Here is an 18,651-nt window from a genome sequence, read left to right as displayed (position 1 = left end):
TTGCTAATTTTAATTTTTAGAGAGGAGAAGAAAGGGCTATAAAGTAAAAGTACAAAATGAAGAATCACATTTCTTTCTGTCAAAACTGTAATGATCCTAAGTCTGTCAAATTACAGAATTCCCACACTAGATGAAAAACAGATAATTGTATGATGTATCACTGACTAGCTGATAGCCCTGACCACAATAAAAACAGACCCATACAATTTGCATGATGTTGTTTGATATTTTCATCATCCGGGACATTTCTTGAGCCTCAAGAGTCAGTGGATGGAAGGGTATTTCTTGTACCAAGCAGTGAATTTATTTCATACCTTGATTGTATTTCAGTCTTAGTGTATCTCTAAGATTTCATATTAAGGCGTGGTAGGTGGCTCAACTCCTTGGATTAGAGACCTATTCTCAAAGTTATCTTCCAGAGCATCCCTGGCAAGATGGAAGACCCAAAGGTCTTTTGCAGCCAAGATACTGGGAAACAGTATGTCATGTGGTCAAATACAAGAAAGTTTACTCTAGGCCAACAAGTCTTGCTGACTCAGTGTGTGAAACAGGAGGGGGAGCAGTGCTCAAGAAATACTAATTAAGTACCTACTGTGTATCAAACACTGCTTGGGGCATTGTGCTACAGACTAATAAATACTGAAAAGATCCCTGCCCCAGTGAGCCTTTATCTTGGGTGGGAAGGGGGAGGGTAAGAGGGGCGACTATAAACCAAATAGCATATAAGCAAACAAAATCATTTGCAGATGCTGTGGTGATGATTGCTATGTAAGACATCATAAAGAGATGATGTGATGGAAAGTGACTGGAGCCAGTTAGTGGTCTACATGAGATAAATCCTGAGAAAAGGCTACTCTGAGGAGATGGCATTTGAATTGAGTCCTGAAGAATGGGAATGATAAGCCAAAAGAGGAGTCAAGTGCATTCCAAACAATGGGAACAGCAAGTTCAAAGATCTTAAGGCTTAACCTTAAAGTGTTTGAAGAACAGAAAGCAAAACATGTTTATTATGGTTTAAATGAAGAAGGTGGAAAATAATAGGAAATGGGACTGGATACATAGGCAAGGACCAGATATCAAAGGGCCTTTGTAGAGTGCAGTGAAGATTTCATATTTTATTCTAAAATTTACTAGGCCAAATGCTTTTCTGAAACCTTTGTTTCTGTTTGTGTTGTATAAACATGAAACCAAAGATAGGGAATGCAGCTGCCTAACCATTAACACTCCTGAGTCAGGATGATATGTGAAAAGAGATGAGCTCCTGTAGAGAAAAATGCTGGTAATAATAGCTTGTATTTTAGAGCACCTGTCTCCAAAGGCGAACATTATTTATGATGCCATGTAGCACTAATCACAGTAACCTTGTGAGTTAGATGGGTTCAGGTTTTCATTGAACACGTGGAGAAACTCAAACAGTTTAAATCGAGTTGTTCTTTGACTTCTTAAGTAGTAATACAAAGCTCTAGATAAAACAGAATATGCCCCAAAAAAATGAAGAAAGAGGAAAAAAACTAATATGAGAAATAAAAAAAAAAAAACTACCAAGAGAGTCATACACTTACAGAGCAAAGGGCAGCAAAGCAACCTTTATTTTCTTGAAAAGTCAGGAAAATAATAGTAGAGGGCTGAAAAAGTAAAAGTCTCAGTAAAGCAACAATCAACAAGTATGGTTTCGTTTTTTGAATTTAATTCTATATAAAAAGAGGCTAAATATATACACTTCTGGATTAGCTAAACCTGAATTCTAATTCATTCTATTCCTTATACTATGTCTTTGCTCTTGAGTGTTAATTTTTTCTTTGTATAAAAGGGGATTAGTCATAATATTTTATAGAGTTGTTTTAAGGATTAAATGAATGAACAAACACATGGAAAGTGAGGAATTGAGTTTTTTATGGAAGCTAGTTAAAAACTAGCATTCAGGGATGCCTGGATGACTTAGCAGTTGGGCAGCTGCCTTCGGCTCAGATCATGATCCCGGGATCTGGAATTGAGTTCCGCATTGGGCTCTTGCAAGGAGCCTGCTTCTCCCTCTGCCTATGTCTCTGCATCTCTCCCTCTCTCTGTCTTTCATGAATAAATAAATAAATCTAAAAAAACCTAGCATTCAATTATGGTTTTGTTATTGTTTGCTAAAGAATTAATATTTACAAAAGTGATTAATTTCCTAAGCAGTCCACAGAAGCCTCCTTAACACATACACATGTTTTAGGTTCTTGCTTAGGTTTTGTAGGTGGAAACAAACAAACAAAAAAAATGATGTAGTAATGTGATGCAAGAGAAAGAGGAGCATAACCACCTCTTTTGCAAAATGGAAGATTGCTGACCCCAGGCAAATTTGTCTTTGGCAATCTCTACATACCTTTTTTCATCCTATTTTTTAGGTCATTACTTTCTTCTTGAGATTTTGCAGCCCTATTTTACCCTTTCCATTACTTCACAGATAACATTTTCTTTTGTTTCTTTTTTGGTTAATCAAAACTCCCATTCAAAGAATCCTAACTGCTCTTATTTGCTTATTAAGAGGAAGCAATCTGATTGGATTAATTCACTCTTCACAGTAAATGACTACTCATAAGGTAATGCATTTGCAGCCATTTATGGTTTTAAAATGTAATTTCTGTAATTCCAAAGTAATCCCTAAATTATAGTTCATCTGGCATGACTAAAGAGGATGAGGGAAAAAAAATCAGACATTTGGTGGGAGAATATTGTGTTCAGGACCTGGGAGAGCTCCCATGGCCTCTTTTTTTTATAGTTGGAAATAAATACACTAAGAATTTTCATAGGGATGTCCATAGTAGCAGCATTAGGACTATGGAAGAATAAGGTAATAATCCAGTTCTATGAATGAGTCATTTGTAAATTGAGTATACATTAACTTAGTAGTATTTAAAAAGGCCTTTTTATCTATACAAAGATCTCTAGGAAAGAGATTTGCTTTATTTTGAAATGTTAGACCACCAACTAGAATCAGATTTTGGTCCCCTACTTTAGAGTGCCAATAAATTGGGGTATTTAATATCAGATATTTAGCAAAGACATAGGTTTATCTTTTGTTTTGTCTTACTTAGTTGTTTAGAAATAAGATAGCTGACATCAATTCTTGGAATAAAAGAGGAACTCAAAAAATATTTGCTTAAGATTTCATAAACAAATGGGAAAGTTAACGACATAAGGAAAAGCAAACATAGCAATATTTTATAAATATATATATTTCAATTTCCATCTAGATCCATTATATTTCCATCTGGTATACAGTGTGAACTTCTAAAACCATAAGTTAAATGAGTATATTTATATAATCAGTAAATAATATTTCATGATTGATTTATTTTGAAACATTATATGTTTGCATGCATTGTAGAAGATAAACATCAATTTTTACTATTTTGTGAAAATATGTTCCACCTTTACATTAAAAAGTAACACAAGCTCTCTCAGATCATGTCATTATAAGAAAAGATTCTTAAGGAATGTTTTCTGAGTCCATTATATGTGAGGTATCTTAATTGTAAGTCATGTAAAGAATACAGTCCATGCACTGGAAAGGATAAGGTAGCCTGCTTTCTTCAGCACCTGTGTAGACTTAAAAACACAATTAAGATCAGCAAAAGACCTATTTTAAGTCCTATTAGGATTTTTTTTGCCATGGTGTGATTGACTTGAACACTCTAGTGTTACCTCATCTGGTGGGAATTTTGGACTCATGGACTTTCCCGCAATAAGTCACTTTTTGTATAGTTTCCTTTGATGCCAAGAAATGATAATAATAATAAGAACATTTACAGGCTACTGACTTCATATGTAAATGCTTCATCTACATGATCTTCATCTTAAAAGAGCTCTATGAGCTAGAGATTATTATCCTAATATTAGAGATGAAGAAATTGAAGTCCTAGGACATTAAATAACTCACATATCACAATCATACACCTAGAATGTAAGAGTACCAGATTTGTACTCAGGTCCTTCTGACTACAAAGCCAGTATGTTAAACCATTATGCAATTCATCCTCTTGTTATATATTCTCCCTGGGAAACCCAGCCAACCATGCCATTTCACTAATGATTTCTTCCTTCTTCCTGAGGTGAAAGATTGTAAAAGATGTGGCTTTGCAATTCCTGAGGTTTTATAAATTTAGACTTGTTTTCAGTAAAAGTCTCTAGAATTCAAGAAACCATGCAAATGTGCATCCACAAATGCATACACTCAGGCAACAAATGGCAGAGAGTCAAGACATAATTTTAAATATGCTGCATGATAATCAGTTTTTAAAGTTATGTTCCAAAAATACCTCTTTAAAAAAAGTAAATGGTGCAATCATCATTATGGAAATTGTATTCATAACAAATGTATTGCTTGACCATTTTTCCAAGCTAATATTGATTTCCTTATTGATTGCTACTTTCAAAATTGGAGGAAGCATAGCAAAAAAAACTGGTGATGGAAATTTCTTGTACTAAGTCCACTCTATAAGAATTAATAGAATCCAGGCCTACTCAAATCAGGAAAGAAAAAAAAAGGTGACATTTTAAAAAATTTATAGTGAGTAATACATGGATTAAAAATGCATGCATTACTTGCATGGTTTACTGTTTCATTCTTCCTCTCTCCTTTTCTCCTGCCTCTTTGTAGATTCTTAACAAACCATAATATGTGTTATAATCTCATTAACCTCATCTGGCCATTTTAAAACTAGACTTCTTACACTTGTCTCTGGCTGGTCCCACCCTATGAATGGCTTCAGCTTTTCTGTGTTCAGTGGGAGTCCCTTAATGATGGACTAAATAAGTTACTCATTCTTGTTTATTGTTACTTCTCAAAAAAAAAATCTTGTTTTCTATAGACTTCATCCAGGTATTTATTTTAAAATATATCTTCCTTTCCTTTAGACATTTAATAACTTTACAGACAGGAACTATGTGGAGATTTTTCCCTCTCACTCTCTGATTTACTCTGCAGTCTGAATTCTAAGTATTCTCATATATTAAGGCTTTTTATTATTTATCACATATTACAGCTTTAAGACCTTTTTGTATGCTTTTACTCCCTCAGGAATTTAACAACTAAATCATTTCCTCCATACACTCAATACATGTTCCAAGTACTATAGCATATTTTCTAATCTCATTTAAAAATGAAATGCTGATATTACATTCCATAGCGGAATAAAGGACAATTGTTTCCACAGAAAAATATGATATGAAAACACATCTGCCACAAAATTGTGCATCCCTTAGCATATGATTTCTGGAAAAATTTATGTAAAACACTGATGAGTCAAATCAAGACCAAAAAGTATAGCCATTTATTTTTTAAAAGTCTACGAATCACATGTCAATGAACCAAATACAGAGCTGGAAAACAAGCTGTTTTGAAAAGCCACAATACATGGATATTAATTCCTCATCATACATATACATCATTTTATTCAACCATATCTTGAGTAACTATCTGCATTGTTCAGCTACCTTCCTGGCAGTGCAACAATCAAGCTTCTTAATAGAGTTATTTCTGATTGTTTTCTCCTTGTCCAATTTCATCCTTTTCACCTAATGTTTAAAATCCCTACACTGAGTACTCACCCACAAGGAAAAGCAAAGGAATAGGAGATTTGGCATCAAATGTACCTATTCATTGCTTTGTGCAGTGAAATGTGGATTTTCTTACAAATTCACTAAAGAGCTTAATATTCTTTCAAACTTTTTTTTTTTTTTTTTTTGTCTCTAAGATGTTGAGTAACTAGTTTGAATGCTCTTTTTCACTGGCTTCACTAAATCCGTTGGGAAGCCACAGATTCTGGTGTTTGAAGGTGGTAGCTTTGGAGGGAGACATATATGAATTTAGATTTTTCTGGGTGGTAGGTGAAGATGATGCTAACACTCTCTGAGCTTCATTTATATCACTTTTAAGTTGGGAATTTAAACTATGATGAACTTAAATGAGATCTATATGAAAAGCACTTAGCACATGTTCTGACCTCAATACATTTTTGCAGGTAGATGTTATTATTGCTAATAGGGCAGTGGTCATGGTAATAGAGCATTATCCATAATATATTCTGACTATCCCGTAATGTCTGTTGCTAGTCATCACCATCTAATATCAAGCCTTTAGAAATAAAATGACTCTTAAAAAATAATGTATGTGGGAATATTACTGAGAAAGTCCTGGGCCATAAGTATACAAGCTTCAAAAAATACTATTCATGGGACACCTGAGTGGCTCAGTGATTGAGCATCTGCCTTCGGCACAGGGTGTGATCCTGGGGGCTTGGATTGAGTCCTATAATGGGCTCTCTATGAGGACCCTGCTTCTCCCTCTGCCTATGTCTCTGCCTCTGTCTCTGTGTTTCTCATGAATAAATAAATAAAAATCTTTAAGAAAATACTATTCACACACATAGTTCTTTGATTTCTACAATTATCAAGCTGCTGGTAATTATGATCTGGATAGATAGTTATATCTCTAAAAGACCAATTTTGGACATGAAATTTTTCCTTAAACATGTGCAAACATCTAGTGTCCTTTGTTTAGCATGTATAGCTCTCTAGAATTCTCCTAGAATTCATTTACTATTTGGAACACTCTTATAAATAGAATGATTGGATTATGATTTGCCACTGTTATTATAGCATTCTTCAGTGGACAGAATATATACTGAACACCAAACTTGTAGCATGACAGGCTTTGTGTTTGGCCTTGTGCTTTTCATGTATTACCTCTTTAATTTTTGCCCATGACTCTTACTTTAAAACAAAACAGACTTGTTCATATTTATTTATGATTTGTTTATGAGAAAATGAAGACTTGCCCAAGGTCAGCAACACGATTAATACATGGCAGAGTTGATTTCAAGGTCAAATCTGTCCAAATGCAGTCTTTTCATTCACTATGTAAGAAGGGTTTGCCATGTGGAATTTATTTCAACTAACTACTAAGAAATATGTCTAAATATTTTCTCAAATACCAGGTTAATATGATTTATTCTGACTGCTCAAACCTTGTAGAACTGCATGAATTCATAAACCAAAAAAGAGGAAACAAGAATCCAGTTTGTTAAGCTCAGCAAGGACAGTTAAAAATAATTGCATGTGTTTCTCATTTTCTTTCCCATTTCTTAATGCCCCTTCTGTAGTCAGAACCATGGTATAATTTGCCTAGATAAGACTAAGACTTGATCTCTATTATCTGTTAGCCCTCAATTTTTCATGCAACTCTGAAGATTGAATGGGATGTTTGTGCAAAAACTTAGATGATGTATTCTAAGAACCTGTATGCAGAAGTGACAATTCAGAGTGATTCATTGTCACTTTTAGGCATAATGGTTTACAATATTAAACCATTTTGCGTAATAAAGTTTTTTAAATCTCTCATTTAATCTCTTTTGGAAAGCCATTTCCTTGAAAGGAAATAGCATTGTCATAGTCTCACCTGATAACTCCTTGGATTAAAATATTTGTATTACAGCAGAAATTTAATTCAAGCTATAGTGCTTTTTTGTATTGTGCTGAGTAGGTACATGTCCTCCAGGTGCCCTGATTCACACTTCAACTCTGACAGTCTTTGGCTTCCTGTGAGTAGGTGTTACCTGTCTGTCAGTTGTGCCCACTATACTCTTGGGTCCCTATGGCAGAAGCCCTGTTCTTCAGTGTTTGTATCCTAGGCTGACAATCAAATGATGTTTAATGAAATTTTTATAAGTACTCAATTGATGAAAATAATAATATATGTTCTTAAAATTTGCATAATTCCAGAAGAAGTTGGTAACGAAGATATGTATATGTCTATGTTTTTTAATATCCTGACCTCTCCTTAAAGTCAAGCCTGACTATAGAAACATCCCATTTTGTAACTGCAGGAAGTCTGTCCACTTTCTCCCCCTAGCTTCATGACTCATCAGTGTAGCCATTAACAACAAGCCTCATGGTACCTCTCCTTTCTAGTCTGTAAAATGGAGACACTAATGGTAATTAACTCATAATAATTATTGTTAGGATCACTTCAGATAATGATCATAAAATACCAAAATGGCCAGCTTGGAGAAAATTGTCAATAAATGCTAATACACTCCAGTATGCACATCTAGATGGCTTGCAACCCTGCAGAACATACTTGGCTTGGAATAATCCTCAAATCCGATAAGAGGTTATTAAATCAAATGGTTTAGACAACAAAAAGATGAAATGGCACTTAAAATACTTCTTGAGAGGATTTACATTTGGGAGGACAGAAGAAAAACCATTTTTTTAAACAGTACTATGTCTTTAACTTTATTATACATATTTTTTACATTAACTCATTTTTATTGGCAACTGCTTATTTACTGACTCAAACTGTGATCTTATTTGTAATGTCTTATCTTTCTTTTTTTTTTTATGTCTTATCTTTCTAAACAGAGTTGACCTCCTTGACAAAGGGGAACTTTTTTTATCTTCCCAAATAGAACCTTGGACAGTACCTTATAAATACTTAAAAATATACAAAAATTTTGAAACAATTATGTATATGTGCATATGTCTGTTCATACATTGTATATAGTGTGTGTGCTTATACAGAGAGAGTCATATTCTAGATACTTACAGAGTGACACATATAATTACATATAATAAAATGGTTTGTGAAGTAAATAGAACTGAGCATCAGAGGGACGCCTGGGTGGCTCAGCTGTTGAGCATCTGCCTTTGGCTCAGGGTGTGATCCTGGAGTCCCGGGATCGAGTCTCACATCAGGCTCCCTGCATGGAGCCTGCTTCTCCCTCTGCCTATGCCTCTGTGCCTCTCTCTCTCTCTCTCTCTCTCTCTCTCTCTCTCTTTTTCTCTCTCTCTCTCTCTCTCATGAATAATGAAATCTTTAAAATAATTGAGCATCAGATAACATGAATTTACATCCTGATAATGATATTTAATTACAAGAAAATGTTGGTAAAGTCACTTAACAGCATTAAACCTTGGTTTCTTCATTTAGATATGCACTGTCTAATAGAATTTTCTGCAGTGATGTGAATGAATGTTGTATTTCTCTGCTGTCCAATATGGTAACCACTAGCTACATGTGGCTGTTAAACACAAAATGTAACTAGTGTGGCTGAGGAACTGAATTGTACATGTTATTTAATTGTATATGTTTCAAACCTAAGCATGGGCAAGTAGCTCCTGTACTGTACAGATACAGAATCAAGGATGACAGGACATTATCATGTGAAAAGAGGCTACACTGAATTTCCTTGGTATGAGTGATACAGAGGCTGTTTTTCAGCAAAAGACTGTTCTGTTTTAAAATGTTTATACTCTCCCATAATATCTTAGGCCTATATAATTTAGACCCTTTTTCTTTTATTTCTCTTAACAGATCTTGAAAACTTCAAAACAAGAACAAGAAGCACTGTGTCTGTCCGTCAGGGTCAGGGGATGGTACTACTATGTGGCCCACCGGCCCATTCAGGAGGTAAACTATATATGATTGAAATGTGCACACTTCACTTGCTGCTATTTTTCTTGCTGATATTTCATCCTCCTTGGCACTAGCTAAAGGAAAAGTGTCATTTGCTGAGATTTCCAAAGTCCCTTTGTGTCAAGGAAGAATCATTGTCAATGCCACCCATAATTAGGGTAGGAAAATACCAAATTCTACAAATGTTCTACCCCACTGCTATCTACCTGGCACAAGGGAAAAGACACTGGAATCCACTAAGATCAGAATCCTTGCTTGGTAAGGCAACATAGGTAAAACTACCAGTACCTTTCTTCAACTTGATTGGTTTCAAAGCTGCTTTGTTTCGTCTTGGGTTTGGCCTGGAGAAGGCTCAGATCCAGAACCCAGGTCCTCTGGCCACAGAATCTAGAGGCACTTTATAAAGACCCATAATGATTATATCAGTTAGGAATTCATTTGAAATTTTTTGTTTCTTTTTTCAAGTTTTTATTTAAATTCCAGTTAACTAATACATGGTGTAATATAAGTTTCAGGTATAAACTTTAGTGATTCACCACTACTTACATACAACAGCCAGTGTTCATCACAAGTACCCTCCTTAATAACCATGAAAGAAAGAAAGAAAGAAAGAAAGAAAGAAAGAAAGAAAGAAAGAAAGAAAGAAAGAAAGAAATCATTTGACTGCAAATAACTGAAAACCCAGCTAACAGTCTCCAACAGACTGCAGTTTGTGTTGTTCTCACACACATTTCCAAAGGTATGTAATCTAAAGCTGGCACCACTTCTTGAGAATGTCTTCCAGGATACAGCCCTTTCTAGAATCCTTTTCTGAAGTCCTTAACACATGGTATGGCTAGGGGTACCAAGTGTGCAGTCCAGACAGGAAGAAATAGGAATAGTCAAGGACAAAAGTCAAAAGTCTCCATCTCAGTTTGCCTTTGTATTATGAAAGGTTTTCTTTGCCTGAGGACCTTTACCAATCAATCATATCATTGATTACCCTCAGTGGCAAAAGGGGTTGAAAAATCAAGTATTCTATATAGATCAATTTGATGGCCCTGAAAAAAAAATCATAATTTTGTAATAAGGAAGACTATAGAGACAAGCTATATAGGCAACTTGCAGTGTCTGCTAAAAAAAAACTAACCAAAGGGGTACCTGGGTGGCTCAGTCAGTTACATGTCTGCCTTTGGCTCAGGTTAGGATACTGGGGTCCTGGGATCAAGCCTGGCATAAGGCTCTCTGCTCAGTGGGAAATCTGCCTCTCCCACTCCCTCTACCCGCACCCCCACTTGTGCTCTCTCACGTGCACACTCTATCTCAAATAAATAAATAAAATCCTTAAATAAATAAATAAATAAAATACAAAGACTAACGATGACTAAAAGACACTGCCCATAAAGGGCTCAGTTGTATGGATGTTTAATAAATAAAGATATTTATTAGGATTCCTCTAAAGCTTGAGGTAACAAGACTGATAAACTCTATTCTTGGGAATTCTGGCTAAAGTTGAATTTGCAATCTGCTATCTTTGTTATTATCTTAATTTTCTATTTGGCTTAACATATGATGAAAGGAAAAAAAATTTAAACTAAGAAATTGAAAACACCCTTTTATTTTTGTCCTGTATTCTGAAGTTGTAACTTTTCCTTTCTCATCTGATGCCCAGCTAACCTTTCCAGCAGGAGATAACAATTAGCAAAATAACTAAAAGACTTGTACTTCTGACATGACAAGTATAAAAGCAGAGGAAGAAGCAAGTGCCCCTGGGTCTAGACTGAGGACATGGAGTTATTTAGGGTACTGTTTTTTGAAGATTGGCAGAGAATCCAGATTAGATTTTGGTAGTTTGTATTCTGCGAGATGGGTTTACTCCTTTGGATGCCTGTTTTCCCTTCAAGGTAGTATCAGAAGCATTAAATTTAGAGTCCAGGACATGAGTTCTGCTTCTGACTGTATTTCAAATCATTATTTGATGTTGAGCAAATATTTCTAAATTTTCAGTGTCACACTCTTCTTATCTGTAAAATGAGGAGATTAAAGGAAATCTCTCAAATTCCTTTTAGTTCTATCATTACATGGTAGTAACTCCATAAAAACTAAATATTTATCAAGGAGGTTTGCATTATTGAAGCTCTGTCATTTATACAAAGAAAGCAATTAACTGGACATATATTTAGGTTAAAGTAAAGTTCACTTAGACTAACTTTTCTCTTCTTATTATAAAATCTGATCAAAATAAGAATTGAAGATTTTGCTAATTTCTCCTGCAATCTATCTCACAGCATTAAACTTTCATAACATGGCAGCAACTCTAAAAATTAATCTTGTAGGCATATTAAGAAAAAAAGTACCCCACTACTCCCTGGTATAATGGTATCTTTGGGAAAGGCAAAGCACCTGAAGTGTTGCTGTGCTGCTACACAATGAGACACCTGAATACTTTTCCCTTCCCACAGAGAAATATATTAAAAATGTTCAGAGACATCTACTGAAATGTGCTTGTCTCTGCTGGCAGCAGTCAGCAGCTCTGAAATCTGGTTTCTTGAGCTGTGCTGACATTCCTGACAGTCTTGATGGTGAAAGACAAGGAAATAAATATTCTCATTATGGGCTTTATTAGAAATTGCGTGCTCAGTAACACTGTGGGCAAGGCAGGCAAGGCAAGGAAATTTGCAAGATAACAAAGAGGATCTTGAAGGTTATAAGAGAGCATCTCAGACAGCCATCAGTTTTGGGCAGTGGAGTCAATGATTATCCGATGAAATCCCCTCAATTACTCAAAACCCTTCAGTGCCAGCTGTGCGGCAGTGATTCTCTCATTGCTTCTCCAGGCTGTGTATCACCTGAAAGCTGGCAGAACCACCAAGAGCCACTGGACACACTGAGCGTTTTAGACCTAGCATATGGTATCCCAGTTTCAATTGTAACAGATCATGCAGAGGGAAGGAAATGAGTCAGCCTTTTATTGTATCAGTGGGATACTGAGTAATGGCGTGAGATCCATTGTAAAGGATGCTGCATGTCGTATTTCAAAAGCTGTGCAGTGTCAGACCTTCTTGGGGTAACACAGAAATGAGCAACAATTAATCTATTTTGAAAAGCATTTCAGTCAGCAGGTATTTCCAGTATTTTTCCAGTCACTACATGTAGCATCTTTGTCATCATTTGCTTAATAGATACGAATTCAGTAGTGATGTCACTGCATAGATTTTACTATTACATCTTAATACAAACACCAAACAATAGAAATTACTGTGGTGGGCTCTGGTGTTCCTTCATATTAAAAATAGAGTTTATTGATATCCAGAATTTTCTCCTTGCTTTCCATCAACTCCAAGGTCATTTGGCACCAGGAATTCATGATGCTTAACCAAACTGTCATTAAATAGCAATAGAACTGAGGTACTGTGAGATTCTTTCTACCACTGTACTAAAATTGTATTATTCACCAGTGGATTCCTCATGAACTGTTCAAGGGAAGTTTTTGTTCTCACCTTCCTTTTATACGTCACCAAGATCCTTGCTACTCAAAATGTGGCCCATGGACCAGCAACATCTGCCTCACCTGGCAGCTTGTTAAAAAGATATTTTCAGGCTCCACCCATGGCCTACAGAGTAAGAATTCACATTTTAATAAGATCTCCAAGTGATTCATATGCACATTACAGTTTGAGAAGCCCTGAGCTATAGCTATGATTCTCATATACATACCTCCCTTCTGGCCAGTGATGGACAGGATGGTGGGGCAGAACCAGAGCAACATGTTAAAGCCATAGTTGTCCAACCACTTCCCAACAATATTCTGATTCTACAAATCTATTATTTTAGAGACTCTAAGGCAGCACCAAATTTAAGATCTACCCACTTTGATCACCTTCTAGAAAGCCAGCCTGGATTCACACTGCTGAGATAGAGGTCTTTGATTTCCCCATCACCCAAACAGAAGGGTTGAGCACTTTATTTATTTATTTATTTATTTAGTCAAATTCATATTTAAAAGAATTTAAATTAAATATAATCACCTCAGAACGCCTGGCTGGCTCAGCAGTTGAGTGCTTGCCTTTGGCCCAGGGCGTGATCCTGGGGTCCTGGGATCGAGTCCCACATCAGGCTCCCTGTGTGGAGCCTGCTTCTCCCTCTGCCTGTGTCTCTGCCTCTCTCTGTGTCTCGAATGAATGAATAAATAAAAATCTTAAAAAAAATAGAAAAATAAATATAATCACCTCTGACTTCACCTTTACTTCATATATTTTTGTGGTTGTTGATAAGAGAGATGAACAATCAAAAGAAGACTGGCTTTTTCTCAAGTATTTATCTTCAAAAATAGCCTTTTACATTTGGCCAGCTTTTACTACATTGTTATTAATGAAAATATGGTTTTCTAATGTATTAAAAGAAATCACGATTCCAAGATGTTTCATTGTTACAAGTTTTATAGAAACAAGCTATAATTGTCATAATTAGATCCTTTTACACAGAACACAGTCCCATCAAAGTTGGAATCTGTTCACATGACATGAGATGCAGGGACCTTATAACAGAGCATCTGTAGAATTCTTTATGCTGTTTATAATGTTTTAGTTTCCATTATATTATCTCTGATCCTCACAGTAATCCTATAAGAAGTAAGGACATGTATTTCATAGATAAGGAAATCGAAGCAAAGAGATTATGTGGGGTCACACACTAATCAATGGCAAGGTCAAGAGTTATATTTGCCTAGAACGTGACCTTTTTTTCTAGTCCAGGAGACAACAATAGAAACAGGTACTAGATTCCCTCTGCCTAGGGTTCTTTGGGCCCCATCCCAGATCAATTAAGTGTGCCTTTCTTTAGAGGGGTCTCTGGCCTCATTTTTAAAAGCTCTATATGATTCTAATATGCAGCCAGGGTGGAAAATGTGTTTCTCTACATTACAAAATCAAGTAGATCTTGTCTCAGCAGAACCTCTCTGTTTGCAAACATCTCCAGGGGCCAGGAAATTTGATTTGATCTGGACATATCCATGAATATTACAACTCTAAAAGAAGCATGCCTTCCCACAGTGTAGTTATTTCAACTGGATCATTTTGTATTTACTGTAGAACGGAGGAAATAGCATGAAACTAGGACACCCACATTCCAGGCTCAGATCTCCTATTAACTTACTATGTAGTATTGGGCCAATTATGTAACTTCTCTGAGCCCTATTTGGTTTCCGTCATCCCACACATACTGTTTCTAGCATCCAGATGTCACCTTCAGGATCAGGCTTACCCAGTTTCTTAATGAGTTCAAACCATGCTGACCAGTCTTGGGCCTAGGCTGATGTTGCCATGCTAAAATGATTGTGCTCTATGCCCAGAATAATCTTCAAGACATCCACATTTTGTCAAGCTGCCAGCTCTACCTAACCCCACTCCCTGCCTTATTCTTAACCCTTGCCCCGTACTGGCTCCCGTGCTTACCAGTTCTGTGTACCTTCAGACTTTCAGGTGTATCTTTATTTGCTCCAAATGCCAATTCATTTTACTGTAGTATAGACACTAAGTTTAGATCTTGCCCTCATGTCTCACCCAAAGATGCACCCAGATCCAAACCTGGGACCATAACACACTGTCCTTTGGATTTTAAGTATTGCTGACATCTAAGAGGTTTACTTACTGGGCCCCATGTACCATATCAGACTCCCAGGAAAATTGACATCAGAATGAGTTGATTCTAGTTGTATCACCCTGTGATTTGGACAACTAGCCACATTCCTCAAGAAGCAGTCCTCCACTTCTAGCTTATTCCCTCTACTGTCTCTCACCCAAATTTAGGCTCCCACTTTTCCACTATATCTTCATTTCCTGCATAACTATCAAATTCTCATACAGTATTATGCTCCCCAAATGAAATTTATATTTGTTCTGTAAAACTCTCAAATATGTTGTTAGAATAAAAAAATAAATGTGGCAGCAATCTGCACAGTTAAAAGCTTCCTAAAATATGTAGGAATATTTTCCTCCATCAGGTTGCATGTTGGGCATGGAACCTGCCTAAGAATCTCCCTCCCTTGCTCCCCCTCTTAAAACAACGCTGGCCTCAGGTTTACCCAACAGCCTCCGGAAGAAGGAATAGAGGGTAAGAGATTAGAAATGGGTAGGAAATATCTACAGCGTTTCGTTCTATGCGGGACAGTGGCCCCTACATCATCACCCCCCATGGCATCCCCTTTACACAAAAAAAGGTACACACTCAAGCTCTAAAAAGAGTAAGAGGAGTAAGTCATAGGAATGAAAAGTTCAGCATAGGGAATATAATCAATAATGTAATAACTCTCTGTGATGACAGTAAGTAAGATTATCATGGAGAGTACTGCATAATGTATAAAATGCCAAATCACTATGTTGTACACTAATATAACATTGTAGGGCAACTATACTTCAATAAAAACATATATATTAGAAGTTAAACTTGGGTAAGCCACCTTTTATAATATTTTTATGGAAAATGCATTCTGGGGATCCTTGGGTGGCGCAGCGGTTTAGCGCCTGCCTTTGGCCCAGGGCGCGATCCTGGAGACCCGGGATCGAATCCCACGTCGGGCTCCCGGTGCATGGAGCCTGCTTCTCCCTCTGCCTATGTCTCTGCCTCTCTCTCTCTCTCTCTCTCTCTCTCTGTGACTATCATAAATAAATAAAATTTAAAAAAAAAAAGAAAATGCATTCTGAGTTGAGTTTTATGTCTAAACTAAGAAACGTCATATATTTACTTATAGACATCGATTGCATTTCAATGAGGAAATGGTAACCTTTAGTGATAGGTTAATCAGTACCACAGACTACTAGGTATTTTGTTACTGTTTGGGGGTATTTTTGTTTTGTTTTATTTTTGACATTAAACATTACTTTTTTTAAGACTTATTTATTTGTTTGAGAGAGAGCAAGAGAGCGTAGGAGGAAAAGGCAGAAGGAGAGGGAGAGAGAGTCTCAAGCAGACTCTGCACTGAGTACAGAGCCCAACATGGGGCTTGATCTCAAGACCCTGAGATCAGGACCTGAGCCTAAACCAAGAGTTAGCTACTTAACCAAGCATTAAACATTCCTAAGGCAGTCTTGTGTGTGCTATTTGATTCTACCATATTCCTTTGAAATCTGTGAACCTGGACTCTTTCATCTGAAATGTAATGGTCCAATTCCTCCTGCCTTTTGTTTTTCTTCTCATTCTGCCAATCAGAGGAGCTTTTATCACATTAGTGATTTAATTGGCATAGGGTAATGTGAAATAGTTTGGAAGGCGATGCTTTTCTTCATTCATTAAGCCTCCCTTTTTTCACTCATTGAGCAGGAAAAAGAGCCACATTGATCAGGGACTACTTGTTATAAACTCCCACACAAATGACATGGGATGGAGTATTTCATGTTTGGGAGGATAGGACACTAGGATTGTTTGTCTTTATTACACCAAATACAGGCTCCATTTCTCACAGTCATGATATCATTTAGTTCAAAGAAAGAATCTGCAAAGGAAGCAAAAGGAAGGAATTAGGCTTCTATGTCTCAAAGAATGACTTGCTTCTCCCCCACTGGATATGACTACAAGAATTAGAGTCAATATTTCTGATGTCAGTCATTTCCACAATTAGTTATGGTTATTCTATTATGCTACTGACATCCTTTTTTGCCTTTGATTTTCCTATCAGCTCTTTACAACAACTTGAATGTCTTATGACATATTTTGGGGTACCTCAATGTCAATAACATTATTATTCCAGAAATAAATTTCAAGAAATTATTTTTTTAAGATTTTATTTATTTATTCATGCGAGACAAAGAGAAAGAGAGAGAGAGAGAGGCAGAGACACAGGCAGAGGGAGAAGCAGGCTCCATGCAGGAAGCCCAATGTGGGACTTGATCCCAGGACTCCAGGATCACGCTCTGGGCTGAAGGCAGGCGCTAAACCACTGAGCCACCCAGGGATCCCCGAGAAATTCTTTTTCTATCTCATCTTTTCCTTTGCTTCTGTGTAAATGCTTGTTCTTTTTTGGACAAAACCAAAGCATTTTAGTTAATTAATGATGGTCCTAATTACCCAATGTCTCCTCTGGCACTTACGCTGTATTTAATTTAATGATAGGCACTATATACGAGTATTTGTGGATAGATTTAAATTCAAGTTGGAAATGTCTCTCTTTTCTTTTTAAACATTAAAAAAGAAAATCAAAGAGATAATCTCCAGGTTTGATCCTTAGAACTGGAAGCCCATTGATCAGTCAAAGTAAGGACCAAATACATTAGCACCAAAAGGAAATGGTATTTGGAAGTGCGATTTGATCCATAAAGCTGAATGATCTGCAAACTGTGATCATTCAACAAAGCTCAATTTCATGTTGAGCTTTCTCTTTTGGAGTTGTCCTGCCCCAGAAAGCAGTGAGGGATGATACTGTGTTGGAACACAGGTGCTAGTTGGGATGTGAAGAGTCTGGAGATGTGAAAAGCACATTACATATCCAGTAGAGTACTACTGGGGATGTACCAGCCAAAACAGAACAAATGATCAACACTGATCTTTCAACAACATGAACCTGGCTGAGCACTTCATAAATAATCCAGTGGACAATCACTGCAGGATGTATGGGAACCATTCTTGTTTTAATGCCCACTGGAAATATACCCTATGAATCTGATCTTTTCAGCTGAGAAAGAAACAAGAAGCTCTTTGGATACATTTTCAGCAAGGAATTGGTGTTTTGTCAGGTCAGTGCATCATGATGTTACATTGAATTAAACAGGATAATGGTGCAGTACGTAGAATGAGGAAATGCTCCCTGAGTCCTGGAAATTCAGAAATAGACTCTGGTTGGGAGATCAGAAACTTAAGGCTCTGAAATATTCAGTACTCTCAGGGATCTTGATCCTATAAGTGTTAAAGAACAAATAAGAAGTCAGCCATTTTTCTTATATATGTATTTTTTAACTCAGTTAGTTTTCAGGTATTTAGGAAGACCATAACATAAGTAGGCCAAATCAAAAACCAGAGAAAACTACACATTTGAGCAAGTGAAGTTAAAACCCAGAAGAATTAATTGTGGCATTTTTTCTAGAGATAGAGTTATAGCTTCTGATGCTGTGTAGAATTATAATACTGATTTAAGAGAAAATTATTTAGTTTAATTGAGTGGCTGTATATTCATCAAGGGTGCACAATATAGATGAAGAACCTTTATTTTAACCAATCACACTGAT

The 18,651-nt window shown here is 36.4% G+C and overlaps 1 protein-coding gene across 10 annotated transcripts in view; it reads left to right on the top strand.

The window, feature by feature from the left end:
- CNTN4 (contactin 4) overlaps positions 1-18,651 on the top strand; it is a 903,432-nt gene that overhangs the window by 669,261 nt on the left and 215,520 nt on the right. For all 10 annotated transcript variants that reach the window (XM_055344757.1, XM_055344760.1, XM_055344759.1 and 7 more), the window contains one exon: positions 9,356-9,451. In XM_055344757.1, the coding sequence (XP_055200732.1) occupies positions 9,356-9,451 (96 nt within the window). The remainder of the gene's footprint in view (positions 1-9,355; positions 9,452-18,651) is intronic.

Source organism: Nyctereutes procyonoides, unplaced genomic scaffold (assembly GCF_905146905.1).
Source record: "Nyctereutes procyonoides isolate TBG_1078 unplaced genomic scaffold, NYPRO_anot_genome, whole genome shotgun sequence".
NCBI classification, from domain to species: domain Eukaryota; kingdom Metazoa; phylum Chordata; class Mammalia; order Carnivora; family Canidae; genus Nyctereutes; species Nyctereutes procyonoides.
This window is presented reverse-complemented; position numbering and strand designations above follow the sequence as displayed.